The 25,271-nt window shown below is 32.7% G+C and overlaps 1 protein-coding gene across 2 annotated transcripts in view; it reads right to left on the bottom strand.

Annotated features, from left to right (window-relative positions):
• Nucleotides 1-25,271, bottom strand: part of igl (IQ calmodulin-binding domain containing protein igloo) — a 106,879-nt gene that overhangs the window by 12,484 nt on the left and 69,124 nt on the right. For both annotated transcript variants that reach the window (XM_085185950.1, XM_085186011.1), the window contains one exon: nt 23,482-23,667. In XM_085185950.1, coding sequence (XP_085042076.1) covers nt 23,482-23,667 — 186 coding nt within the window. The remainder of the gene's footprint in view (nt 1-23,481; nt 23,668-25,271) is intronic.

The following is a 25,271-nucleotide window of genomic DNA, read 5'->3' as shown; positions in this document are numbered from 1 at the left end:
AGTAGAACCTCCATTTTCTTGATTCTCATTTAATTTATTAGAAAAAATAATCTTAGAGTCTTAGAAGTAATAATAAAAGTAATTTAGAAGTCACTAAGACTTTGAACATTTTTATGAGCTCCTTTTATATTTCCTTATAAAACTTCTGGCGATATAATCTCGAACACGTGTCGAGGAAATCGCTTTATTGAGGGAATTAGTGACGCGTCACTTTATTTTTAATTTCTTTTGATATAGCTAAAATAATTATCTTGTTGTCTGAATGGAGTAATCTTAGCAGCTGATATGTTAAATTAGTCGATAACGAGTATGGCACGCGGTCTATGTCCGCAGGCAAATTCGAGGTTCCTAGGGTACACAACTATTATGGTGACAAAACCTTGTACCCTATGTGCTTAATGGTTTGCCTGAGGATATACGCCGCGAGCCAGATTTAAGGAGGTTTAAAGTTAAACTTAGGGAGTATTTTTTTCTACTTAGGGAGACTAAACTTAGGGAGTACTGTTCAATTAACAGTTGACAGAAAATACTTCTTACTTTAATTTTGATTTAACTTTAATTTAATTTTAATTTAAATCATAAGAGACTTGAGATCCTGCAGTCAAACTCACAAAGAGTTTTGCAGGACATAGTTTAACTTTTTTTTATATATTGTTAAATGGTATTAATAAAATAAATAATAAAAATTTAAATATATGGTCGTATTTACAGTCAAACGCTGTGTTCCTACAATGCGATGGATAGACAAAATAAATTATTATCAGAAAAGTTACAGCAATATATACCTATATGTAAGATTACAAAGGAAGCTCTACATTTTAAACTTAACTAACAATCGATTTACAGGTATGACAGGTACTATCTGAGGAACTGAAGCGACTTCGTACGAACATTGAATTTAAACCTCGGTCGAATTAGGTCAGCTTTTTGTGAAGGATGAACAGGAACACGCGGATTATTTTTCATTCATTCTTTTAACCTCAAAAGGTTCGCCGTGACATGTTCCTTAACAAAGACATTCAATTTTAAAGGTTTTTCTATTTTGACGACTCACTTCTTTTGAAATGATAAAATTTATATTGCTTCATTGGCTTGGACGTTTCAAAGGCGCAGGTTCAAATTTCGCTACATAACTTTTTTTACGCATGTTCTAAATATGTTTATTTCTTTTTGTTGTCATTAAAAATTTTAAAATCTCTCGTTCATTTCAATCACTCGTTTCATTTATTTTTGGCGTATTTAAATATCGGAGGCCAATAACACTAAATAATATTGAAAAAATATACTATTTTTATATTTTTTATTCATTGAACAACAGAAATGTGCAATGAAAATACTCGTTTCCAGGCTGTCGTCGTAGCGAACAGCTTAGAGAATTTTATTGTATGATGTGATGGTTGTGGGGTCAATTCCTGCTCAGGAGACTTATTTTAATTAAATTATATGTTTTATTATTTGAACATTTGATATTATACCTATATTCTTCGCTCTAAAAATATATTAAAAATGCCGATTTCATAAAACTTATAATAACAAAATCAAACAAAACGCATTAATTAAGTTAATCAAAATAATCTTACAAAAATTATATAAAATAATTATTATTCCTCCTTTACAATGTTAAGAAATCTGCCTCTCTAAAGTATTTTCAAGTTGTATACATTTTTATGAATAAAATGCATTATGCCCTGGAGGAGCTGGCTCCTTTGCGGACGTCGTCGCGCTGTGAATTGCAAATTAGCTATTGAATGTTAAAACCTGTTCAACATAATACCGTAAAATATAAATTTAAAACGTCAGATGGCTGTAATGAAATTATAAGAAAAATATGCGGTATAAGACTATTCGTATAATAAATAGGAAGGTATCATTTGAATATAATTAGAAGGAGACCAGTGGAGATTGAATCTATAACTACCGAGTCCGTGTCCCACTGCACTACGATGTTGTGTTTTAAGTAGAAGAAATGTAGTGTTAAGACACTGCGTTTTCCATTTATCGCCGAATCGAACGCCCCGCTGAAAGCAAGGAAGTAATTCATGCCCACGAGTGGGGCTCGTAACGGGCACTGCGTAACGATAGTCTCTATAAATATAAATATATAAATATATTTTCATTATACTAAATCAACATCTCGAATTTCATCCATATTTTTTCTGACTTCGTGAATATTCACTACTAAAAACACCCCAAATTTTAGTAAAAATAAAATGGCAACATTATCTCCGTAAAAAGCCGTACAAATATAAGCATTCTGTGGGCGAGGTAAAGTAAAATATATGTAGATATATATAGACTAGTAAATGAAAACGTGGGCGATTATTTATATATTATGTGCACTTTCGATAAATGTCGTTCGTCGATGCTCACTGCTGACCTTTCGCTGTTTATTCTATTTAATCAACTACCTATTCAGTGAAACGTGAAATATAATCTTAACGCGATGGTAGTGAGTTCATATATAGGTTCCGATGTTAAAAAAAAAAGATTGAAGATAAGATAATATTTCTAATCTATTATTCCACACTTAGAAAAGATATTTTTTATTTAAAAAACGTATAAAAATTTTTAACGTAGCAGGATTTGAACCAATGTTTTTTGAAATCCATCCATTTAGACGTAGACGTCCATTCAACAGATAGTAGAGTAGACTAGATTCTGGAGGCATTGCATGTTGAGTGGCGGAACTTAACACCGCGCTTTGACTCGTTAGCAGAGCGTACAAAGTATGTCTTACCCGCTTGTACCCCTGCGCCACGACTGGTCTTGAGATACATACACATTAGAATAAATAAATATTATTCTCTTATTATGCCTTCCATACATTTTCTAACTATAAAAGTGTGATTTTAAATATATAAATATATAAGTGTTTCTTTTTTCCATTACAAAAATATAATACAAAATATAGTTTCTATACAATGTAAACCGTGCACTGCATCCAACACTTAGGCTCGTTAGGTGCCAGTCACAAAGGCTGGGGTATCAAAGTAACTCATCCTTTGAAGCTATAAGAAAATTCTTGGACACTATTGTGATATTATAGTTATTTATGTGCTATATTTCATTCTACAATGTATGTTTGACTGTAACGAGTGAATAACTACTCGTACTAATTCTTCCCGCTCTGGTAACGAGACAAAGCGCAGCGTTGAGTTGCGTCGCTCAACACTCGATGTTTTGTCTATTTTGAGCGGAAAGTGAGGAACAGAATAAGAGTCTTAATAGTAAGCTTGCTCTGCCTACCCTGCTGTGTGCAAAATCTGAAGCTGTTTTTTTAGGGTTCCGTACTTCAATAGGTAAAAAGGGAACCCTTACAGAATCTTTGTTGTCCATCTGTCCGTCTAAAATTTATACTAAATATTCAAGTCTATGGTCTCCTGCAGCACAATAAATATCAATCTTCTATATCAACGCAATCAAAAGACACGAGCATTTTACATAAATTTTGCTGCGTAATCAATACCTATAAGATTCCCGTGGGCCTACAGTTATGAAATTTAACACGAAGCGAAAACTCACCATACAAAAAAGAAAAAGATCCAAAAAATTTAAGTGTATATAGATATTTCATAGAAAAAAATCAATACAAACTCATATTTGCACTTATATTACTTTCATATAAAATGAGAATTGACCTACTTAGAATCCCAAAATTGGTACGGTAGCCTCATTGGGCGAGTCCGCCTCGCATTTGACCAGTTTTTTTATATGCATACGAATACATACCATTATAGCATGACGTTGAAATGTCCTCGGCGAAATATTTAATATTTAAATTATTTTTTTGTTGCACTAAGTGCAGTTGTCCATTAAGAGCTCTATTGAATATTAAATAGCGGTACTCAAAGTAAAAGGAAATAATAATAAAAAATGAAACAATAACGAATCTGGGTGCTACCGAGTTCTTTCTATTAATTCTAAGAAATAATAAAAGTAGATAATATTATAAAAAATAATCTAATGTTGAGACACTTCGTTTCCCTGCTTTGTCTTGTCAGCATAGCGAGGATATAGAATAATCTATTCCTGGAGTGAGAATCGAATCTACAACTGCATCACTGCCTCAAGCTTTTTCCTAAAGCAAAAACATTCAAGCAAAAATCTTGTCAACAAAATAAAAGATGTTACAGAATCTGGAGAACAATAATTTTGGCACCATGTTAATAATGCAGTGAAGATATATTCCTTTTTGCACAGATGCCAAACGGAAACTCAAAATGTATGGCGTTGATAAATCTGTACGTTGCAGGATTTGAAGCCGCGCCCTGGATGCTGTCCAAGTGCTCTAGCCAATTACTCACTGCTCACTTCTTGAAATGCTGATTTTTTAACTTGGTAATTCAAATTTTGTAACGTTTTTGTGAGAAGCTCTCTTGTTATAGCTTCACGTCGTATCCTGCTTTTAGGAGGGTAGGCAGAGGGAACCTAGTGCTTGTACACTCCGTTTAGAGTCATTGTACAAAACAAATTTAACTTCTCTGTTCTTATTTATTTTCATTTATTAATTTAACCTCAGACTTTTAGCGAACTTTACTAAATTTAAAACGAAAAAATATAGAAAGATCAAGTACCATATTAGGAAAACGAAAAATTTAAAAATCTCTCTTATACGAAAAATACTCGCCTTTCCAACTGCAATAGTTCAACTCAAATAGTCCGAAAAAAGTTTTGCGAAATTCCAAATGTTTTCACAACATCTATAGGGAGAGCCGAGAGATTCGGAACACAGTGAACTCAAATTGAAAATCACAATGGTATTTGCTTCAAGAAATCGATGTTCGTTCTGTCTTTATTGAACATTTTCGAAGTAAAGATATAAAAAATAATATTACTTTAAACACTGTTGTCTCTAAACGTTAAATGCTGAAATGAATTTGTACCTTATGTGGTTAAACCTGTAAACGCAACGGTAGCGGGTTTGATTTCCACCCGGGGGAATGAAATATTTAGTATATTTTCATTCCCTCGCTCTGGTGATAAGGCAAAGCGTGGCTAGAGTTCCACCATTTAAAAGAAAGTACACATTATATCTCAAAATATACATTTAATTTATAGGTATCATTTAAATATTGATTTTTTTTCTTTTTAATTAAGGAATTTAAATAGAAATTTAAACGTCAATCTCTCCCTTCAACCAATCGTCAATCTTAATTTTATTCTCAAACGGTGCTGCGATACTTCCAAACGTTACAGTAAATAGCTATTTTCTTTTTCTTTGTACTTATACTATTTATAAATGTACGATCATCGATGTATGTATGTCAAACAGCTCTAACCTCATATACATTTCAATGGCTCTAGCCTTTCTATCCCTGGCAGAGGAAATTAAGGCTGGTAATCGGAAACTACTGCACTACGGTTACTGTTGTGCGAATTGAGGCTTTATATTTGTAAGGATATGGTTTGATTTGCAATATTTCTCCACTAATTTTTTTAAAGAAAAAATATTTTGTAGTTAAAAGTACTTTAAATAGAAAATGATTAAATTTACCTCAAAGTTTTATTAAAAACGAAATAATCAGTTAATAGAATTATGATTCATGGAAATATGTTCTTGTAATTAATTCTCACTAATGTAAATAAGTAGTTGTGTACACTTTCCACCGAATTTTTGAGGTTTTGCGTGTTAACTGGTGAACTTATATATATATTTATTTTAATTGAATATTTGAACAAGTAAAGATAGTCCCGTTTCCCACCACCCGTATCTACATAAATATTGTATACGAATTTTAATCCGCAACTTCTTTTGTGTGAAAACCCAAAGTCCTGTTTTTCCTATTTCATACAAATGTCGGAAAATTATCTCTTAGAGCTCATAGGCAGATTATCTTGTAGGCAGAGGGAACCTTGAAACCTAATATCCGTCCTAATATCTTCACTTTCCGTAGAACTCTTAGAAAGTATAGCGTGTGGAGTGGCAGAACTCAACACTGCGATTTGCCTCGATACCAGAGCGAGGAAATGAAAATATTTAATATTTAATTTCCTCAAATGGAAGTTGCAATAACAATCGCAACCTTGCGCCTATGCACCACTCTCACACTAGCCTTAATTGAAATAAATAGATAGATTATACATATTAAAACAAAGACTAGAAAAAAAATACAGTCGAATTGATAACCTCCTTTTCTTACGGAAGTCGGTTAAAAACTGTTCTTATTTTATTGTCAAAATATTTAAGTTACAAAGGGACTTAAGGCACCCTTGTCATAGAGATAATCCCTTCAATATAAGATATATGACATTTAATATAATCTTTTGATCCTTCCGCTTTGTAAAGTCGATGGCGGCTCTATATTAAAAAGTATGTAACTGACACTATGATAAAAAATATATAATATTATTTTTCTTTGACTAATAAAACACAGATTGGTTTTCGTCTGTGCTATTTTCTGCTTATTTCTAACATATTTTTGTGATATATATTAATTCATATTAAATCAAAAAAAGCTAAATCAAAATCGGTTTATCCGAGCTAGGATGTTACAGACAAACATACACACAGCCATACAACCCTCTGTTTTCGTAGTAGGACAAATAGAATAAGACTTCATAAATGGTAATTGAAAGAACTCAAATATAAAATTTCAACTTTTATTTGTACAGTCAACTAGGCTTTCACGTGCCGTTTCCAGGTCAAATTCTCTCTAACAAAAATAAAACGACATGCCGCGTTCCGGAGCGTTGTTTTCAAAATGATACGGATGAATAAATTTAACAGTTTTTTATTTATATATCTAATATCTTTTTTGACGGTTGTAAAAGGTAATACTTATAGTTCAGTGGCGATGATGTTTTTTTGTTAAGAAGAGGTAACCTGGGAACCTAATGTTAAGAAAGTCCGTTGTGTACCTCAGTGTCTAGTATAGTGTCATTATTTGAAATGTACATAAATAAGAAGTAATTTTATAATTTTCTTTTAAGGTATCTTATAAAGCAATGCACAGTAAATTATACTTTAGTACGTCAAGTTTTACTAATTTTATTTTATATTGATCTTGTGATTTTCCATTTTCTTTATTATCTTTTAGCGACGTTAGTTATTATAATAAAAAAAATATTCACAAGAAGTAAAAAATTCTATTAGATTTCTGTTAGATACTATTCTATGAAAAACATTATCAATTCCATGAGAATCGAATTCATTACCTAAAATCTTCTCTACGAGAAAACGTGGAAGCGTTTTGCAGCAAATAGATCTAACGTTTATAATGAATTTTCCTTTTGCATGAAATCATAACAGAGCTACAAAGCCAAACAATAGTTGTAGTGGAAACTACAATACATTACAATTCCCTTTTGTTTGAGCATTCAATTACCTGCGTGCTATGTTGTGCTGAACTGATTTTGATGAAGTTTAGATTAAATTATAACTTCTGTTAGAGTAATAAACGCACTCAATAAAAGATTTTCTTTCTTTTTTTACTGTAATATATAAGTAAACTAATTAGATTCCCACTAGGGGGAATTATATTTTTTTTCTATTTCCTCATTTTAGTAACGAGACAAAGCGTGGCGTTGAGTGCCGCCGATCAACACGCGATGTCTTAAAAAGCTGGGAACTAGAGAATGTCTCGAAACTACGGTCCATCGAATATAATGTGTAGCTATAAAAACTTTATAAATTTTTATACAAAGATATTTTGACTAAACTTTTTTTATTAAGATTTGATAAATTATTGTAAAGAAATGAACGAACTCAGTCTTTCTTACTTTTGATTTATGTTATTACTTTTAAAGAACCTCTCTTGGTATTCAGAAACGTGAGAATATGATATTGTAACTTTAAAATTACTTAACGAATTTTCTATATTTTATATTTTTGGGGACTTCCCAAAAATCTGAACGGCATAAAACAACACTTTTTAGATTAAAAAATTTGGAAAATCAAAAGAAATGAAATAATTTACCTTTCAATGTTCCTCCGTTTTTCACCCATTTAGAATTAAATATTGCTCGAATATGGATTTATCCTCAAACGTTTTCCCGATTAGCACCCACATTTGCCACTTTTACGAGTACCGAGACCGCCTACGTACTTAATTTTATAACAATCCGTTCTCTACCTATTTCCCGAACTTGAGACATTTGAAAGAGAAAGCTGAAATAAAAAACAAATTAGACAATTTAAACATTTAAATGATAATATTTCGTAGGGAGTAAACAAAAGATCTTGTGTCTAGGGGGAACTTGCCGGGGATTTCCGAAAATTCCTGTAGGAACGTGAAAAAGGGGTTTCCCGCAAACCAAGTCGGAGGCTACAACTAATACTAGAATATAACAATACCACAAACTCAAAAGTTTCAAACTATTTTTGTGAGCTTTCTCTTGCCAATTAGCGCACCTATGCTTTGAACACCGAGAGTAATTAAACCAGTGTGAGACAAAGACGAATGTGGAGCTATTTCTGAAATTTCACTGAAGATTACTTTTCCTATATATGAACTATACTTTATATGTTCTTCATATGTTGTTAAGTTTGTCATTTTCACGCTGTATCCCGCGTATAACAGGGTAAGCAGAGTGAACCCAGTGTAAGAACACTCCGTTGTCCTCTTTTCACCTAATTTTAATGCTGGAAAATCAATATAGCTCATTTTCACGAGTGGAATACACCATTGTATTTACAATCAGTTGCTGTGAAATTAATTCTGTTATTTTCAAATATCTCACTTATTATTAACATTTTAGTTTTATTACCAGCTTCACGCTATCTTCCTAGAGGCGACCTTAGCAGAGAAGGTAAGAAGAATCTAATGACAAAACATTCCGTTTTCCACTTAACGTTCAGTTCTCGAGACATTATGTGAGCGTGAGAACTCAATGTCGAGCATTGTTTTACAAGCACTTGTACCAAGTACCAACAGGACCAAGGAAATAATAATTCCTTCGAGTAGGAATCAAACCCACAGCAGTCGCGCTTGCAGTCAGACCGTTTGGCCGTTGGCCCGCTGCGCTATGACGGTCTCATAATGTTACTGTCTTTAGTACAAAATTTAAGTGAGCGATAAAAAACCACTTATGGCACTAGCACGTAATAAACAAATTATACTCGTATCACAGCCTTAACAAAATACACTATGAAATCTATAAATAGTACGTTGGAAGCCATTAAATTAAGTGTCACGCGAAACCACCAACCCCCATTATTGTTTTTATAAAAAAATATTTTAATCAGAAATGCGTAGTGATAACATTTCAACTCTTATGCAGGTATATCAATATTTATTACTTATTGCGGCGTTTAGTTACGCTACTCAACACGCGATGCCACCAAAAATCGTCGGAAAGTGGAAAACGGAAGTGTCTTAACACTACGTTGCCTACTGCAGCGTGAATGGCTGATATACAGCATATATCCGAAAATCCGCGGCATAGAACTCTCACATTTGGCATGTCCCTGTAGAGTGAAAAGTAGTGAGTAGGAATAAAGTGCACTATGAAAGGTTCTACTGGAATTCTTATGGGAATGGGAGATATTGACATTTTCAAGTCTTCACAATCGAAGTTGCAGGATGTAACTTGTAATAATTATTTCCTTGAATTGTTTATCTTAGTCAGCAACGGACCGTATAACGCGATGGCTATGGGTTCGATACCCACTCGGGGCTTTTATTGCGTATCGCAGGGTAGCCAGAATAACCCAGTGACAGGACACTCACTTTCTCCCATTAACTAACTAATTATGGTATAAAATATATCGACTTGCACTACACCTAACGTCATTACTCTCTCATACACGCTCGTCAGTGAAAAGTCTCCAAAGTTCTAACCTCATTTTCTTTTAAGTATCTTACTTTTATAAGTTATATCATTAGCAGGAGTGCTCTTAGAGGATTTTATACTCCTAGCATTTTACTGAAATTCCATTAAGGTGGATAGGCTGTCCTGGCGCAGTGGGACAGCATCCGACTGTAAAATGATAGTTGTGGTTTCGATCACCGATAATTTAGGGAGAATGATTATATTTAAAATATTTTTATTTCTTCTCTCTGACAAAACACGACGTTAAGTTCCACAACTCAACCTAAGCCCAAACGGTGTGTCTTAACAAGAGGGTTCCTTCTGCTTACCCTGTATGCGAGAAATTGGTAGGTATATTAGTTTACAACCCGAATAAAAGTAGTGATATTGTATCCTAATTGGAAAACTGTATATTTATGTTTAAAATATAGTTGCTGATTAGACGAGGTAAAGTGCGGCGTTGAGTTCCACCTCTCAATACCTCCAGAATTCGGCGATGAGTGGAAAGATTAGGGTCTTGTCAGACGGACAGTTAACAAAGTGATCCTGTAAGGTTTCTATTTTTTCCTGTCGAGGTACGAAATCATAAAAATATTAACATAGCCTGTAAAATATCTTAAATCTCAAAATATCTTATTATCTCTTATCTATATAGATAAAAAATAAACTACACATTATATCACGGTATACTGTGATAGCGGCCGTTAGAACATACTCGTACATATTATATTAAACACATACTAAGTTTAACCGAAATTCTCGTACCGAAATTATGAACAGCAGGTTACAGTATGCAATTACGTAGTAGCCGCCGCTATGCGGATATCGTGACCTGGGGATCCTGAAATGTTATACTGCTAAAATATGTTAATTATAAATCTAATATAACATATAATTTATATATTTTTTATCACGTTTGAGGGTTTGTGGGTTCTATTCCCACTTCGTGAAAAAATATATATTACATAACAATAACAAGACACGGCTCGGCGTTGAGTTTCAGCACTCAACACCCAATGTCTCGAATTGAGCAGTGTATGTGGAACGGAGTGTCTAAACACTAAATGTCCCTTGTTCACCGTGCTAAGCGTGATAGAGCGGGAAGCTAAAAAAATGAATCATGTATCTATTAGTGAAAACTTTCTTAAAATTCATTGCTTAACTGAAATAACTTCTCTTTATATACAACGTATCAATGCTTAAAGCAATTTCTCTTAAGTTTCCCGAGATACGCTGTAATAGAAAAGCAATAAACCGTATGAAACAAGCTGTTAAACTATTCCGTTAATTTTAATGTTCATCCATTCTAAGCTTTTGTTGATGAGTTTGTTAACCGCTTCCGACGTGAACTTACCTCGTGGAATGTTTAATGTTTTAAATTTCACTCTAAATCTAAAATAACTTTTTCTATACCTAAGTCATTAAAATAACCTTTTGAACTTTGTATTTTAATGTGAATTTATATAAAAATACATATATTTTGCGTTATTTTCATTTTTTTTGTCGGTACATGCAAAACCGAATAGGTCAGAAAGCGCTTAGTGTCTCGATACTCCATTCTAAGCTTTCCAAAAAAATTCAAGACATTGAGTTGATATGAGGAGGTAAGAGGAGAAATCGAAGTAATTCATTTTACCGATTGAAAATCGAACACGTAACTACCGAGTCGTGTTAACAGACTGCGCCACAAGAGCCTACATCTAATTAGTAGAATTCAGGTTAATCTACGCCAACTAGCGTTTTCTTTATGCTTACAATTTAGGTTACATTTGGGTGGGTTTCTTTTGACATTTTCGAGACGTAAAATTAACGTTATTTACTAATTTGTAGAATGTATTCCCTTATTTAGTCTTTCTTTCGACTTTTTTAGCTTCACATTGTATCCCGCAAATAGCAAGGTAGGCAGACCGAACCTGGGAAAAAAGTATGTCTCTTAACACTATATTGCCAGGTTACCCCTATTCCCATTAGAAAATTTATAATGTTTCTAAAATTGGACGGCGCATGGGAAATGAAGTGTTTAACATTATGTTCCCTCTGCCATTCCTGCTATGTGAGTGATAAAGCGTGAAGCTAAAAAGAAATATAAATAAAATGAATCGCGAACATCATCCATACCTATATCAAAAGTTCAACTTTTAGTTTTATTCAGAAGGTAACAATGAAAACAAACTAAAAAGCCCCCAGTGTCCGCCACTGCGTTCATTTTTCATCGCATTGTATCTGTTGAGATATATCCACACTTTTTTACAAAGGGTACAATCTATTATAACTTCTCTTATAATAAATCATATAGAACTATACTTGTGTAAAATTATATTTTTTATCAAATAGTACTCAACTGGCACGCTCGAAACGCCACAAATGAAAAACTGACTAAATTATACTTGTCTTAGTAGAATTGTTTAGAATTTAATGTTTTTATAAGAAAATCTAGAGTTAAGATCTCTCTCTCTCTCTGTTCTCCATTCGTCACTCGAATTGGAGACATTTCGTGGTGAATGATTAAACTCAAAACCAGTTTTTTTTATTTTACAAAATTAAAAAATTGAATGCAATAATATCCATGGCGATCGAACCCACATTGATATTCTACTGGCTTCGGCTTCCACTACAAACGCGGCGTTCAGTTACGCCACTTAACAAACAATATCTGAAAACAAGGACGATGTGGTGAGAACGGAATGTTTTACCATTAGGTTTTTACTTATTTCTTTGCTATTCCGGAAAAAACGTGAAGCTACTATAAATTTTATTTCATAGCACACAAAGAGACATTTGATAAACAATCCCAACGTCACTGAGATGTGGAGGATATAAGGGTAGATCTCCTTATAATTTATTACGCCTTGAAAATAAACATATGCCTACTGATAGTAACGTAGACATAAAACTGTCAGAGCTGACGTTTTCCCAAATTATTTATTTGGTTTGACGTGAATTTTAGTATTGGATTTATTTATTTTTTTTAATATTTTTATATAGTAAGTAGTTAGTAGTAAAAATTTACTGAAATTCTTGAATATTTCTTCAATTTAATTGGGTTAGAATTTAAAATGTAACCTATTTGCTACTCTGATGTATAAGCTATATTACTACAGAGTTTGATCCAAATCTGTTCAGTAGTTTTTGCGTGAAAATGATACAAACATCCATCCATCTGCACAAATTTTCAAATTTATAACATTAATAGGCGTATTTTTAAAGCTAAACAAATTTAAAAGATCAATAGACTCAGTGACCCATATATAAAAATATTTGTGAATTGAATTTAATTTCAATCCCGTGTAAGCTATGAGAGGAAGTGTCATAAATTTTTAACGTTAAAACCGCGGCCGGGACAGTTTTGTGACGGGAATAATGTTTTTTTGTCGACGTGTACATTTATTTTAGAAATAGGTATGTTGAAATTTTTTAATAAGGCCAGTGGTAGCGCAATGGTTCAAAGTGTGTGTAAATGGGACAGATTGTGGGTTCGATTCCCACTGGAATCCGCCATTCAACACGCAATGTCTCCAGTATTCGACACATTCCACATATCCACATTCGAAAAATATAATGGTTATTTACTAAATTCCTCCACTCAACACGTAATATCTGAAAGCAGAAACTCTATTTTCTCCTCTTCTCTGCTAAATACGGGAGAAAGGATTTTTTTTATTAAATATGTTCTAAAAAAACCTAAAAGTAAAATGGATTTCAGTAATGTGAAACTTTTATTTCAATATAGAAAAGGGGATCACAATACGAGTCAAAGGAATATAAAATAGAATCAACGTGATTTCGTCGGATTTCGAAGGTTCTATGTGGATTTTGTTCAATTACATGGGGTTGACAGAAATAAAAGTGTTTTTGTTAGTATTTTTTTAAATTTTACTACACTGATAAACATATTACCCTACTTTACGTTGCGCAGTCGGTTAAAAGGGTTAAAATACAGCAAAATTATTTTTTATTTTAGTGAAACTTGATTTAAAAGATATAAAACTTAATCATACTAACATTTAATAACTTTAATATTATTTTTACATTTTTAAATTAAAAAAAAAACAAAAATATTATAACATACCTAAGTTATTATGGATGACACATACATACATACATCATATTTGAAGTTATCATAATTAATGTTCATAAGCGCCGTAATGCCTGTTCATCCTTCACATCTGTCATCCGTACAGCATTGGAATTAAGAATAATGTATAGCGTAGACAATATAGGCGTAAGCCTGCTATTGTATTACTTCTCATAATTAAATACGTTTTAAGTATTGCTGTTTTAGTTTCATGCATATAGCAGTGTAGGCAGAGAGAACAGAGAAAAACACTCCGTTCTTTGATTATCGTTTGAATCGGAGACACTGCTACACAGAATTTATAGAATCATTTCTCGAGTGGGGATAGATCCCACAACCAAGGCATTTACAAGATGTAAGTATCATCAATAATAGATATTTGTTATTAGATAAACATACGAAATCGAATATATTACTATAGGGTATTACTATTTCTGTTTATAGAAGAAATAGAGTGGTTCTAATAAAATGTCAAGGCTGTACCGTGCAATGCTTTCGCCTTTTCCGTGAAGGAAAAAACTGATAAGAAAAACTATAATATGTCACACACACTTTAGCGGGAAATTGATTGTGACGGATAGTTTATTTTCTACTAACTGTATTGAAGATCTGTTTTTGTTTACAAAACTAAATTAAATAAGTTATACAGTATGTATCTAAAGATAGTTAAAAAGAATATAAGAGGCCGTCCATCCATGGTTAGAAAATTAGCATGGAAGAATATTTTAGAAAATAATTTCAAAAACAAACATAAATATAAACAGTATCTAACATAGAATATTGACATAAAATTATTTTGTTATCTATATTCTTAAAGAATTTTGTATTAAACTCGTTTGAAATTTAAAAGTCCAGGTATCTTTGTGAGTAATCCTTTGTCTCAAAGCTACAGTTCTCTTCTACGTCAAGAGCAAGGTTATCTTATTGTGAAATTTTGAGACCCAATTGTGTTTAATTAGTTCTAGACTTCTAGATAAAACTCAATTAGTAAAGAAAGTATAAAAGACTCAGTTCTTAAGTGATAAGATTTTATTTATTTCTTTAAGAAATTTTTACTTATTATAAAAGTAATATATTAAATGTTTTTTGTAGAAAAAAAAGAAAATCCTATCACCCACAAGCCTCTAAAATTCGATGGAAAGTGGGGAACGGAAGTATCTTAAAAGTGACGGAGTATCTTAAGAGTAGTGATATAGCCTTTACGCTGTATCCCGGTTATAGCTGAGGAGCCATAAAGAACCAAGTGTCAAAACTCTCCGTTCTCCTTTCCGCTCGAATTTGAGATATTGCGTGTCGAATAGATGTGGTCTAGTACTGATCAAGCAATATACCACAGCAGGGTAATAAAAATAATTTATTCCCCCAAGTAAGAATCGAAATTACAACCATCACATTTGTAGTTCCAGACTGCTTCTAGCCGATTGTGGAAAAAAAGCTACTAATCAATTATGAAATTTGGTTTTATTAACTTTTATACAGAAAAGTAATACATAAAAAAAATATTTAAGTTATGAATTAGAAATAATATAAATTAATAAAATAAATATTCTACACCAACATAATTTTACGCTACAAAAGGTCCTTTAAAACATAATAATGAGATAAGGATTGCAGAATTGTATGAAACTAAGTTTTATCGAGTCTACAAACTAGTGAATGCTGGTACCACATACGAGTATACATATATATATATGTACGAGTATATAATATTCTAGTATTATAGAACAACTAAGGTAGCTTGGGGCTTAAATTTGTGTAGTAATGCAGTTTTGTTGCGAAAGTTTTAAGATAAAATTAAACATTATTTTAACATGATTTGTTTTTACTTATTTTGTTTTACTTATATGTTTTTTAAAGTGCAGTAAAAAATATTTATATTTAAGAGGTTTCTTATTTTTTTTAGCTTTAGGCTGTATTCTTCATGATGTTTGGAAGATTCAGATAAGCGTCAAGGCAGAGTAGACGTCATATTGTCGAGACATTGCGTGTTGTGGGGTGTAACTCAACGCATGCTCTGTCTTCTTACCATGATTAGGAATTAAAATTATTCATTCTCTAGAGTGGGAATCGAATCCAGACGCTGTGCTGCAAACTTTGTCTGATTTTCTTCCTATCTCCGGGACTTGAATGAATGCATACAAAAAACCGAGAAAACATAAGTGTTGTATAGTATATAAAACATGATTAAATCATATGAATTTATTATATATATTTTTATTATTATTAGCTTCACACTGTATCCCGCACACAGTAGGGTATGCAGAGGGAACCTAGTGTTAGGACACTCCGTTCCCCACTTTCTGGCCTCAATAATATTATATGCGTGCTACATTCTAATCACATAATAATTCAACATGTTAATTCATTCGTACTCTTTCACTCAGCTTCATTCCTCTCCTTTCCAGTTCGTTGAAGTGTATATTTAATGGCATTTTCCATAGCAATATTTCTGTCTAATAAATAAATAAAACATGTTATGGTAGATATGTGGACTGTTGTGGGGACGTGGTGGCGCAGTGGGTCAGAATCTGACTTTAAAGTTAAAGGCAATGGTTGTAAGTTTGATCGACATTAGCAGGGTTTAAGTGACGTACTCGCTCTGGTAATAAAATAATTAAAAAAAAGATAATTATGACTTTAAATTGTACGGTTTCAACATCTTTCTATTATATAAAAAAAATATATTTGTTTTTAAATAGCATATAGTTAGTGCTATAAATTATAAACCAAAAAAATATATATCTTTGTTTATCAAAGATTGTCTTTTTTTATTATTACAACGAGCGATGCGAACAGCAAGAAAAGCATGGACGAGATGTAAACTTACTAGTTTTCTTACTTGTTTATCTACCTCCAAATGGCTATCGAATCCACAACCCTCGCATATGCGTACACTGTGCTACAAAACCATATATTCTTATATTATATATTTTCTTTATATATACCGAACTAGAATATTTCATGAGAGCTGCGGTGTTTTTTCTGCAATCCTATCCCCAGTACAGTACTCGGCAACGTGGATTTATTATTTACAACGAGTCTTTTAAATAAGAAAATAAGCCAAGGTTTCAGCGAGGCTCACAGACGTCTTAAATATAAATGTATTAACTTACTTCAGCCATATTATCATGTTATTTATTTCACTTGTTTTACTGGTGAACATATTTCTTTAATATGAGGCCGTGAAATATTTATTTACTTTCATTCTTAAGTTCTTAAAACACAATGCCTCTAGAATTCGGCAGAAAGTGGAGAACGGAGTGTTTTAACACTAGGTTCCTTCTGCCTATCCTGCTGTGTTTCATAATATGTACATTCACAACTATTGTAGTAAGGCTTCTATAGCGACAGTGATTAACGTTTCGTTAGAAGTTCCGCCTTTGAATCCCTAATTACCATGTCACACATGTCTAACTAAAAGGCATTTACATATTTAGTTGAAATCAAGTTACATTCTCATTACAATATCCGCATGGGGTTGAGATTAATATCGGAAATTACTATTCATTTTGTATTATGTTTGTAAAGAAATTTGCTTTAGTTATTTACAAAATATAGTGTTTTTTTTTTCAGTTTCCCACTATACTCACTGAGAGGGTAGAAAAAGATAACCTACTATCTTCATAGTAGGTTATCTTTTTCTACCCTGTGTCTTCAGTTCAGTGTCTTCACACTCCGTCCCCCATTTTTCGCCCTGAATTCACTTACCTTTTGGCTGGCGGAACCCAACGCTATAATTTGATTTAAGCATCCAAGCAAGGGGGATCGAACTCACAACCATCACGCTAACAGTCAGGCCCGGTCCCAATGCGTCACAGGCGATATGCAAATAATATAAAATGAATATCATGTTGAATTTGTACAAAATCCAAAGGCATAGCAACTTTAAAAATAAAAATAAACATTAATTACATTGAAATCATTGCTTTCTTTCATCTTCACCTTACATTCCGTATATGGCAAAGTAAGCAAAAGGAACCTACTATTAAAAGGAAGACGATATTTTGAGACAATGCCTGTCGAGTGGCAGAAGTCAACGCTTATCCTTCAATAGACATCGAACTCGTCGCCTTCGCGTTTATAATTCCGGACGATGCTACGACGGCGTAAATTACGCGCGGGTCAATTAAATTCTTCAATTCCTTTCATCCTTCCAAATAACTTATACATAAATAAACTTTCTATTTCCAACATGTCACTAAAATAACAAGCCTCCATTCCAAACCGAAACGTTTTCCTCCTAATGACTGTCCCACATACAAACTGTATAGAGCGAGTAGCAAAGTAAACTTTACTGATTCAACATATGCAAGTAACGATGTAGAACCGAATTCTAACCAGTAGCGTGTACTGAAACTTGGGGAACAGCTACCTGGAAGTATGGGCAGTAGGCCAAATTAGCTGGGGTTAGATGAATGTATGCTTAAACTTTGTGTATGTGATACAAATTATTATTATTATTATTTATATGAGTTTCAAGCTTTCTCCAGAAAAACAGAGAAGACGGTAGGAACCTCGCTTTAAGACACTCCGTTCTCCACTTTACATTTTTTTAAGACATTGCGCGTTTCCCTCCTTTCCGAACTTTACCAAAATGGAAATGTCTATTAGAATGAAAGAATAAAAATAATTAAACTTCTTTCGGAAGTAAATCGAACCCGCAACCATCGCCTTTACAGTCAGAGGCTGGCACACTGCGCCACGACGACAAAATTTAATTATGTATAGTATGCATGTATTCATATTTCTGCATAGAAAATCCAATTTTACAATTCCCTCTGTATTTCCCAAACCAAACTAGTCGTCTGTTGTTCTACATACAGTACGTTCGAGCTAATTTCATAGTAGTATCGTATATACAAACTTGGTAACAATTGTGGACGTAAAGGCTCATAGGGGATAGAGATAGTTCATATTTGGAGTTAACGGAGTCTCTCTGCCTATCCTGCTATGTGCGGGATAGAGCGTGAAGCTTAACAAATAATCTAATGTCAATTTCAATAGGAAAACGAGTAATAAAACCTCCTTCCACTCGTCGTTATCCTCGCGGGACCACATCTTGATATTTTGCCAAGAGCCAGCCCATAATTCTTTCTGGCGACGAGGGGACGTGTCCTGTGTGCACAAGACTTTTATTTCCTTATCCGGATATTGCGATATTTCACTTTTAAGAAAATATTTTTATTATAGGTTTATAAATTATTTGTAAATCGATTGGAAAAACTAAATTTTATTTGTTATGTCTTATTATTACACACAATAATAACTGTTGGTATATTTTGTCCAAAAAATGTAGAAGTGTTATTCCACATTTATGAAAAAACAAATAAATACTTATTAGAAAACATATAAAATTTGATATTTACAAAAAATATTATTGAAAAATAATTGTAGTCACAAAGTGTACAATGTCACATTTCACAGTTGCTTACGTGGATAAGCCTTAAAGCCTTACCTCCCATTCCCATAGGAATTTCAGATTTTTTTTTACTTCCTAGTGCTTCCTTATATTCCCCAAGGACCCTGCATATGAAATGTCAACGTTCTACGATGTGTAATTTAGGTGGTGCGGTGTCTGTCTGTCACTCAATAACGAAAAAGTTTTATATATATAGATAAGAGATAAACAAATTAGGAAGCAACTCGGGAACTACTCATTCTCCACCGCATTCACTACCACAGCCGGGGCCATGAGCAAAAAGTAGTTTAACATAAATAATAAAGAGAACTCTATAGCACATTTCAACACAAACTTTTCTCAAAATAATATGTTAGAAAAGACAGGTCTAATGTGCCGAAATATAGCATTCAACGAAGCTTAAAGCATACACGTGGAAGAAATATAGAAGAAAATTTTATATTGTAAGTTGAATATTCTATTTTTTTTTTACATTTTACCTATCCTTTTAGGTAAGGAGAAAGCAATAATAGCGAGTGATTGTAAGTACAATCGCTGTGGGTTCAATTCCAACTCGGGGAAATGATATATTTAAATTTAATATTTTAATTTCCTAGTTCTGCAGTCTTCAGTTCTGTTTCCTCTTCCGAGTTCTGCCACTCAACACGCAATGCCTCAATGTCGGTGGAAAGTGGAAAACAGACGTGTCTCCTCTCTCCTCCTCATGTCTCTCCCTCTACTTACAATTTCATAAAAAATATAATATTTACACTTTTATATAAACTGAGTATTTCATATGTTACTTGCTATACAAATTTCAATATATTTAAAATCTCCAATATATAGAGACAGAAACTAAAAATTAAATTCAAAAACTAAAATGAAAATAAAAACATTTAATAAAAAACTATTATGCATATGTAAAATTTTACTTCACTAATTTAATTCCAAGAGAAACTTCATTAAAACTAAAATTGTATTAAAGCAAATATTAATATTTCAAAGTAAATATGAGGATAAGTGTAACCAAACTCGGCCAACTTTGGTGGGAACTAACTAAAACTAACTCTCGGCTTGTATTGGTAGCATCTGTTTATCGCGGTTTTTCATTTCAGTAAATCTGCTATTATTTCAAGTATTTTAAAGTATTAAGTTAATAAAAAATAAATCAGCTTCACGCTGTATCCCGCAGACAGCAGGATAGGCAGAGGAAACCTAATGTTAAGACACTCCGTTCTCCACTTTCTGCCAAGGAAAATAACACAAAAATATATCAATATTTGAGGATATAGAATTTTCATCAAAAAAGAAGTGAAAATGGCAGGTTATTTTAATCGAAATCGCAAGTTTAAATAGGTTACAGACAAGGGCTCTTCCAACAAAAGATGTCCAAGGATGCGATAGCTTGACACCTCTACAGGTAGACCACTTAGTAACAAATCCTATTTTTTAATTTTACGAAAAAAATTCTTTCGTTTTCTAGTAAGTATAGGTAGAAATAGGTTAAGTGCGAATCACACTCGCACACCGATGGTTCTGTAGCAATTTCAGGATTGTATGGCAATAGGAAGTAAAATTTATAAAAGATGACAAATTTAGCTTTGCGGTGTTTTTTTAGAATTCTTTCTTTTCATGGAATTCATTTAATATATCCGGACTAAAGCGTGGCACTTAAAAAACACCCTCTTTGTATCTTCTTGTTAGATAAATAAATTGAAAAGTAACAAAAAAGTAAATTCAAATTAAAATATCGCTGACAATAGCTATTACATTATATAAATTTAAATACATAGATATAAAAGTAAATAATAATCGTTAAAGTCCTTTGTGAGGCTTTAAAGGGCCTGGTCAATACTTCTTGTTTCCAAGGACACTTCAGCCAGCGATACTCAAACTTCACGGAACCGCCATTGAGTGTTTGAATGAAAGGGAATATTAAAATTTAATGATCTATTCATTCTATTTTTAATTATAGGGTTTTATTATACGCATTTTGTATGATGATAAGTTAATATTTTTTTTGCAATGATAAATATATCATTAATTTACTTTTTCCTCGGCTCTACGATTGGGATATTAATCCATAGTGATTATTGTACGCCATAGAAGCCGCATCAGATATTTCGAAGCTATGAGATATTTAAAATTTATCAAATTGAATATCCATTTGTCAACGTTCAATTTGTATGCCAATAATTTGTATACAATTAAAATTACTGCCACCAAAATTTAAAGGAGTGTACTTGTAATAAAATCAAAAAATATAATTATTATTTGTAATATAAGAAAAATAGCTTTCCTCGTTAAAAAAGATCATGAAATCATTCTTGGCACCATATTTACTTTTTAACGAACTTTTGATGTAGAAATTTTGCGTCATTATTAGCAACAAGTTACATAATTATCTACTAAGCTAAAGCTATACTCGATCTAAATATTTATTTCTCCATTAAAACTGTTACAAGATAAACCAAAAGTTTGATTAAAAACAAATCCCCTTGGACGTATCGCAGTTATTTTTTTCTCAATTCTCCTCTTAAACTTTCAAACAATTTCGGGATATTGCGATCCCAACTGAATTACATATTATGTAGAAGTTAAGACAATTATTGTATTATTTTAATTTTTTTAACTATTACTAGTTCAGAAAAAAAACCGGAAAACTATATATTTGCAATTAAATTCTAAAAAATAATAGCCTTAAAAGATGGGCACAATTTGGTATTAAAGCCGGTAGTTCTAGTAAAGTAACTGATGAAAGGGCTCTGGCTAAACTAAGCTTGGATTTCAGAAAGAGCTAGAGACCTCCAACCTCCATTGTGAATACGATTACCATCGATGGAATGGATTATTTTTTGAATAAGCTTGAAACAGCGCGGTGTTAAGTTCCGCAATCAATGGCGAACAATGTCTTCAATTCAGATTGTCTTAAAACTAGGCTCCCACTGTTTTCCATGCTATAATGTTATAGGATGTAAAGATTAAATAAACAAAGAAAATTGTCATACAATTAGAAACTCTAAAAATAATACAAATTTATTCCACCAGACACAGTCTAGTGAGCTCAACTGACAAGCAACTGCAATTCCATATTTAGGCGTCCCACTTCCGTTTTATTTTTAAACTAAATAATTCTTTGTCCCCTTTCCTCCCGAGTGTAAACTTCCTGCTGTAAATATTTAGAGCGCTCGGTCGCTGAAACATTGTTAATAAATAAATAAACTCTGCAGCATTTACTTTAGAGAAAATGTTTAAAGATAATTTTCCATTCTTTTTTTTGAGTTTCACTTTGTGTCACGTACATAGCAGAGGGAACCTAATGTTAAAAATGTTTCCCATTAAGACACCACCCTGCTGTGTGTAGAGTTTTACTTGTTTTCAACAATATCCCCCGTATTATCTAACTTTCCTAACCAAAAGTTAGAAGTCTCGTAAAAATATCTCAATAATTCAACACAAAAAAATTATCATCGTCGTAGGTATAAAAATACGCAAATACCGACAAAATAATTTATGACGATCCTTGCTGTATGAATATTGAAATGAATTCACAATTTGGTGGGTTCATTTGGTAACCACAATTTGGTATCCACTTTCATATTCATTGATAGTAAACCGGATGTTTGTTGAAATATTGATATCTTGGAAAAGCGTGAAAATTTTCAATGTTAAATTTTATATGGGATTTACGATTTTATATTTTACTTGCAGGTCTCGCAACTTCGTCTGGGATAGTACATTTGAAGGAGTTTCGTCTAATTATGATTTATCCTGACAGTATTTTGCCGAATAAAATGCTACAATTTTGTATAAATATACATAAATACAAAAAACGCCTTCCTTGTCTTAAAATAACCCCGAAAGGTTTACGAAGCAAAATGCCTAGTCGATACTGTAATCCAATCGTGTTGAAATTACCCCCTCCCTCTGTTTCCTTTATATTGTAAGTATAACGTTCCTTAAGGAAGTAAGCTGTAACGTTTTTGTATGACTAATAGAATTATTCTATGAGCTCGTCAGCTTAGTGGTTAGCAAATCTGACAGCTAAGGCAGAGGTCGTATATTCGATCTTCTAGGGAAAATACTAATATCTAATTTGTTAAAAGCTTTTTTAGTTAAAGATTTATTGTTCATGATAAATAGCACATTGTGAAAAAAAGGGTATTAGCACAGTACCGAAATACAAAGCTTCAATATTTTCCAATAGTCCACAAAACCATTCCACCATGACAACAAAAACAAATTATCTTAATCCTACCTTTATCATCAGCTCGGAACTCAGCCTCCAATTCGGCCCTTGTTGGCTCCGGCTCCTGATTCGGCTTGCTCGTCTTCATGCTTATGGACTTCCTTGTTTTGTGACCCCGGAACGCCGCCTGGATCTTCGTCGCAGCCTCTACCTCTGATGTCTGGCACTCCTCTGTAGGTTGTTTTTGTTTCTCCTCTATAACAATAAAAAAACTTTGAGCTTTTATGGATTTTTATAATAATTGACTGGCACTTTGGAAAATCGATAACTAACCATAACCTAAAAAAAATTAAGACTGATCTTCATCTTCTTAGATCAAAGTTACTCCGTACTACGAAGACTACAAGTTCTGGATATGAACCCACAGCCATAACAACAATCATTTACATGCAACCTGAGGGCTATATTTCTTAATATTAAGAGTACTTTTATATCTTTGTTTTGTTTCTTTCATTTAATAAAAGCTTTTACATAACATATATGTATATCTCAATTGGAATCACACCAAAAGAAAAAAAGGTAACCTACTTTTGTTTTTAGCTGTAAAAGGCCTATTCTCGTAAATGAAATGCATGCTGTACTAAGAGCGTTGTCACGAAGTTTCAAAAGAAAAATGGATTGTAAAGCTTTTCGGCGCTACATTACTATTTTCAACGCTAATTAGGCCAAGCAGATAGCCCGGTGGTGTGGTGGGTTTTAAAGTATGAATAGTTGGGGCCGTTATGGCACAGTGGCAGTGGGTTTTGTGGGAGAAACACGGCGTTGACTTTCGCCAATTAACATGTGTATTTAGTTAATGTCTCGAAAATTATAGGGAAAATGGGGAAGGTTCCCTCCGACTACCTATATATATCTATAAACCTTATTGTAATATGTGGAATACAGCGTAAAGCTATAAAAATAGTATTTTTTGACTTTATTAACTTTTGAGATTATAAGATTTGAATCTACATTCTCGTGTATTGCCAACACATAAATGGAACTCAACGTGGCGTTTCGTCCAGATGTAGTTACAGTTTCTAATTATATATTTATTAAAAACAATAATTATTTTATAAGAAAATCTAAATATTTTTTACTTAACTAAAACATATTTTAGTACGATAGTTTGAAAAACATAAGGAAGCACCGTAATAAAAAGCAAGACAAATTGCTTCAACCTTAATTACGTCTTTAAAATAAAATAATTTTCTTTTTCCTTCACTGTAAATAAAAATTGCATTTTCCTAAGAGCCTACCTAGCTTCACGCTGTATACCGTATATAATAGGATATACAAAAGGGATCCTAGTGTTAAGACACTCTGTTTTCTACTCACTGCCTATTTTCAAGACATTGGGTGTTCAGTGGCAGAGCTCAACGCCGTGCTTTATCGTGTTACCAGAGCGAGAAAATGAAAAATATAATTTCCAAAATGGAAATCTCACATACGTCGTTTTTGCAGCCAGAATCCATTACAGATTTAACTTCAAATATATCCTGAAATAAAACATTTTATTTTCACATATCCCTCGCACTTTGAGGAGTTGTTACGAAACCATCTCTAACGACATACTCCACTTTCTAGCCAATTTAAAGGTACTTCTTATTTATATTTTTTTACCTTACGTTTTCTCTCGCTTATAGAAGGGTAGACTGAAAGAAACTATTGTCAAGGTCCACCCTTTTTGATACTTACATTTTTTTCATTTCTCACTGTATCCCGCGTATATCAAGGAAGGCAGAGAGCCTAATTTCAAAACATTCCGTGTCCCATTTTCCGCCTAATTTGGGATAATTACCACGAAGTTTAAAGCGTGT

The sequence above is a fragment of the Heliconius melpomene genome, chromosome 1 (genome assembly GCF_056956725.1).
Source record: "Heliconius melpomene rosina isolate 202511_hmr_F chromosome 1, ASM5695672v1, whole genome shotgun sequence".
Classification (NCBI taxonomy): domain Eukaryota; kingdom Metazoa; phylum Arthropoda; class Insecta; order Lepidoptera; family Nymphalidae; genus Heliconius; species Heliconius melpomene.
The sequence above is the reverse complement of the archived record's forward strand: the minus strand, read 5'-3'. Positions and strand labels throughout refer to the sequence as shown.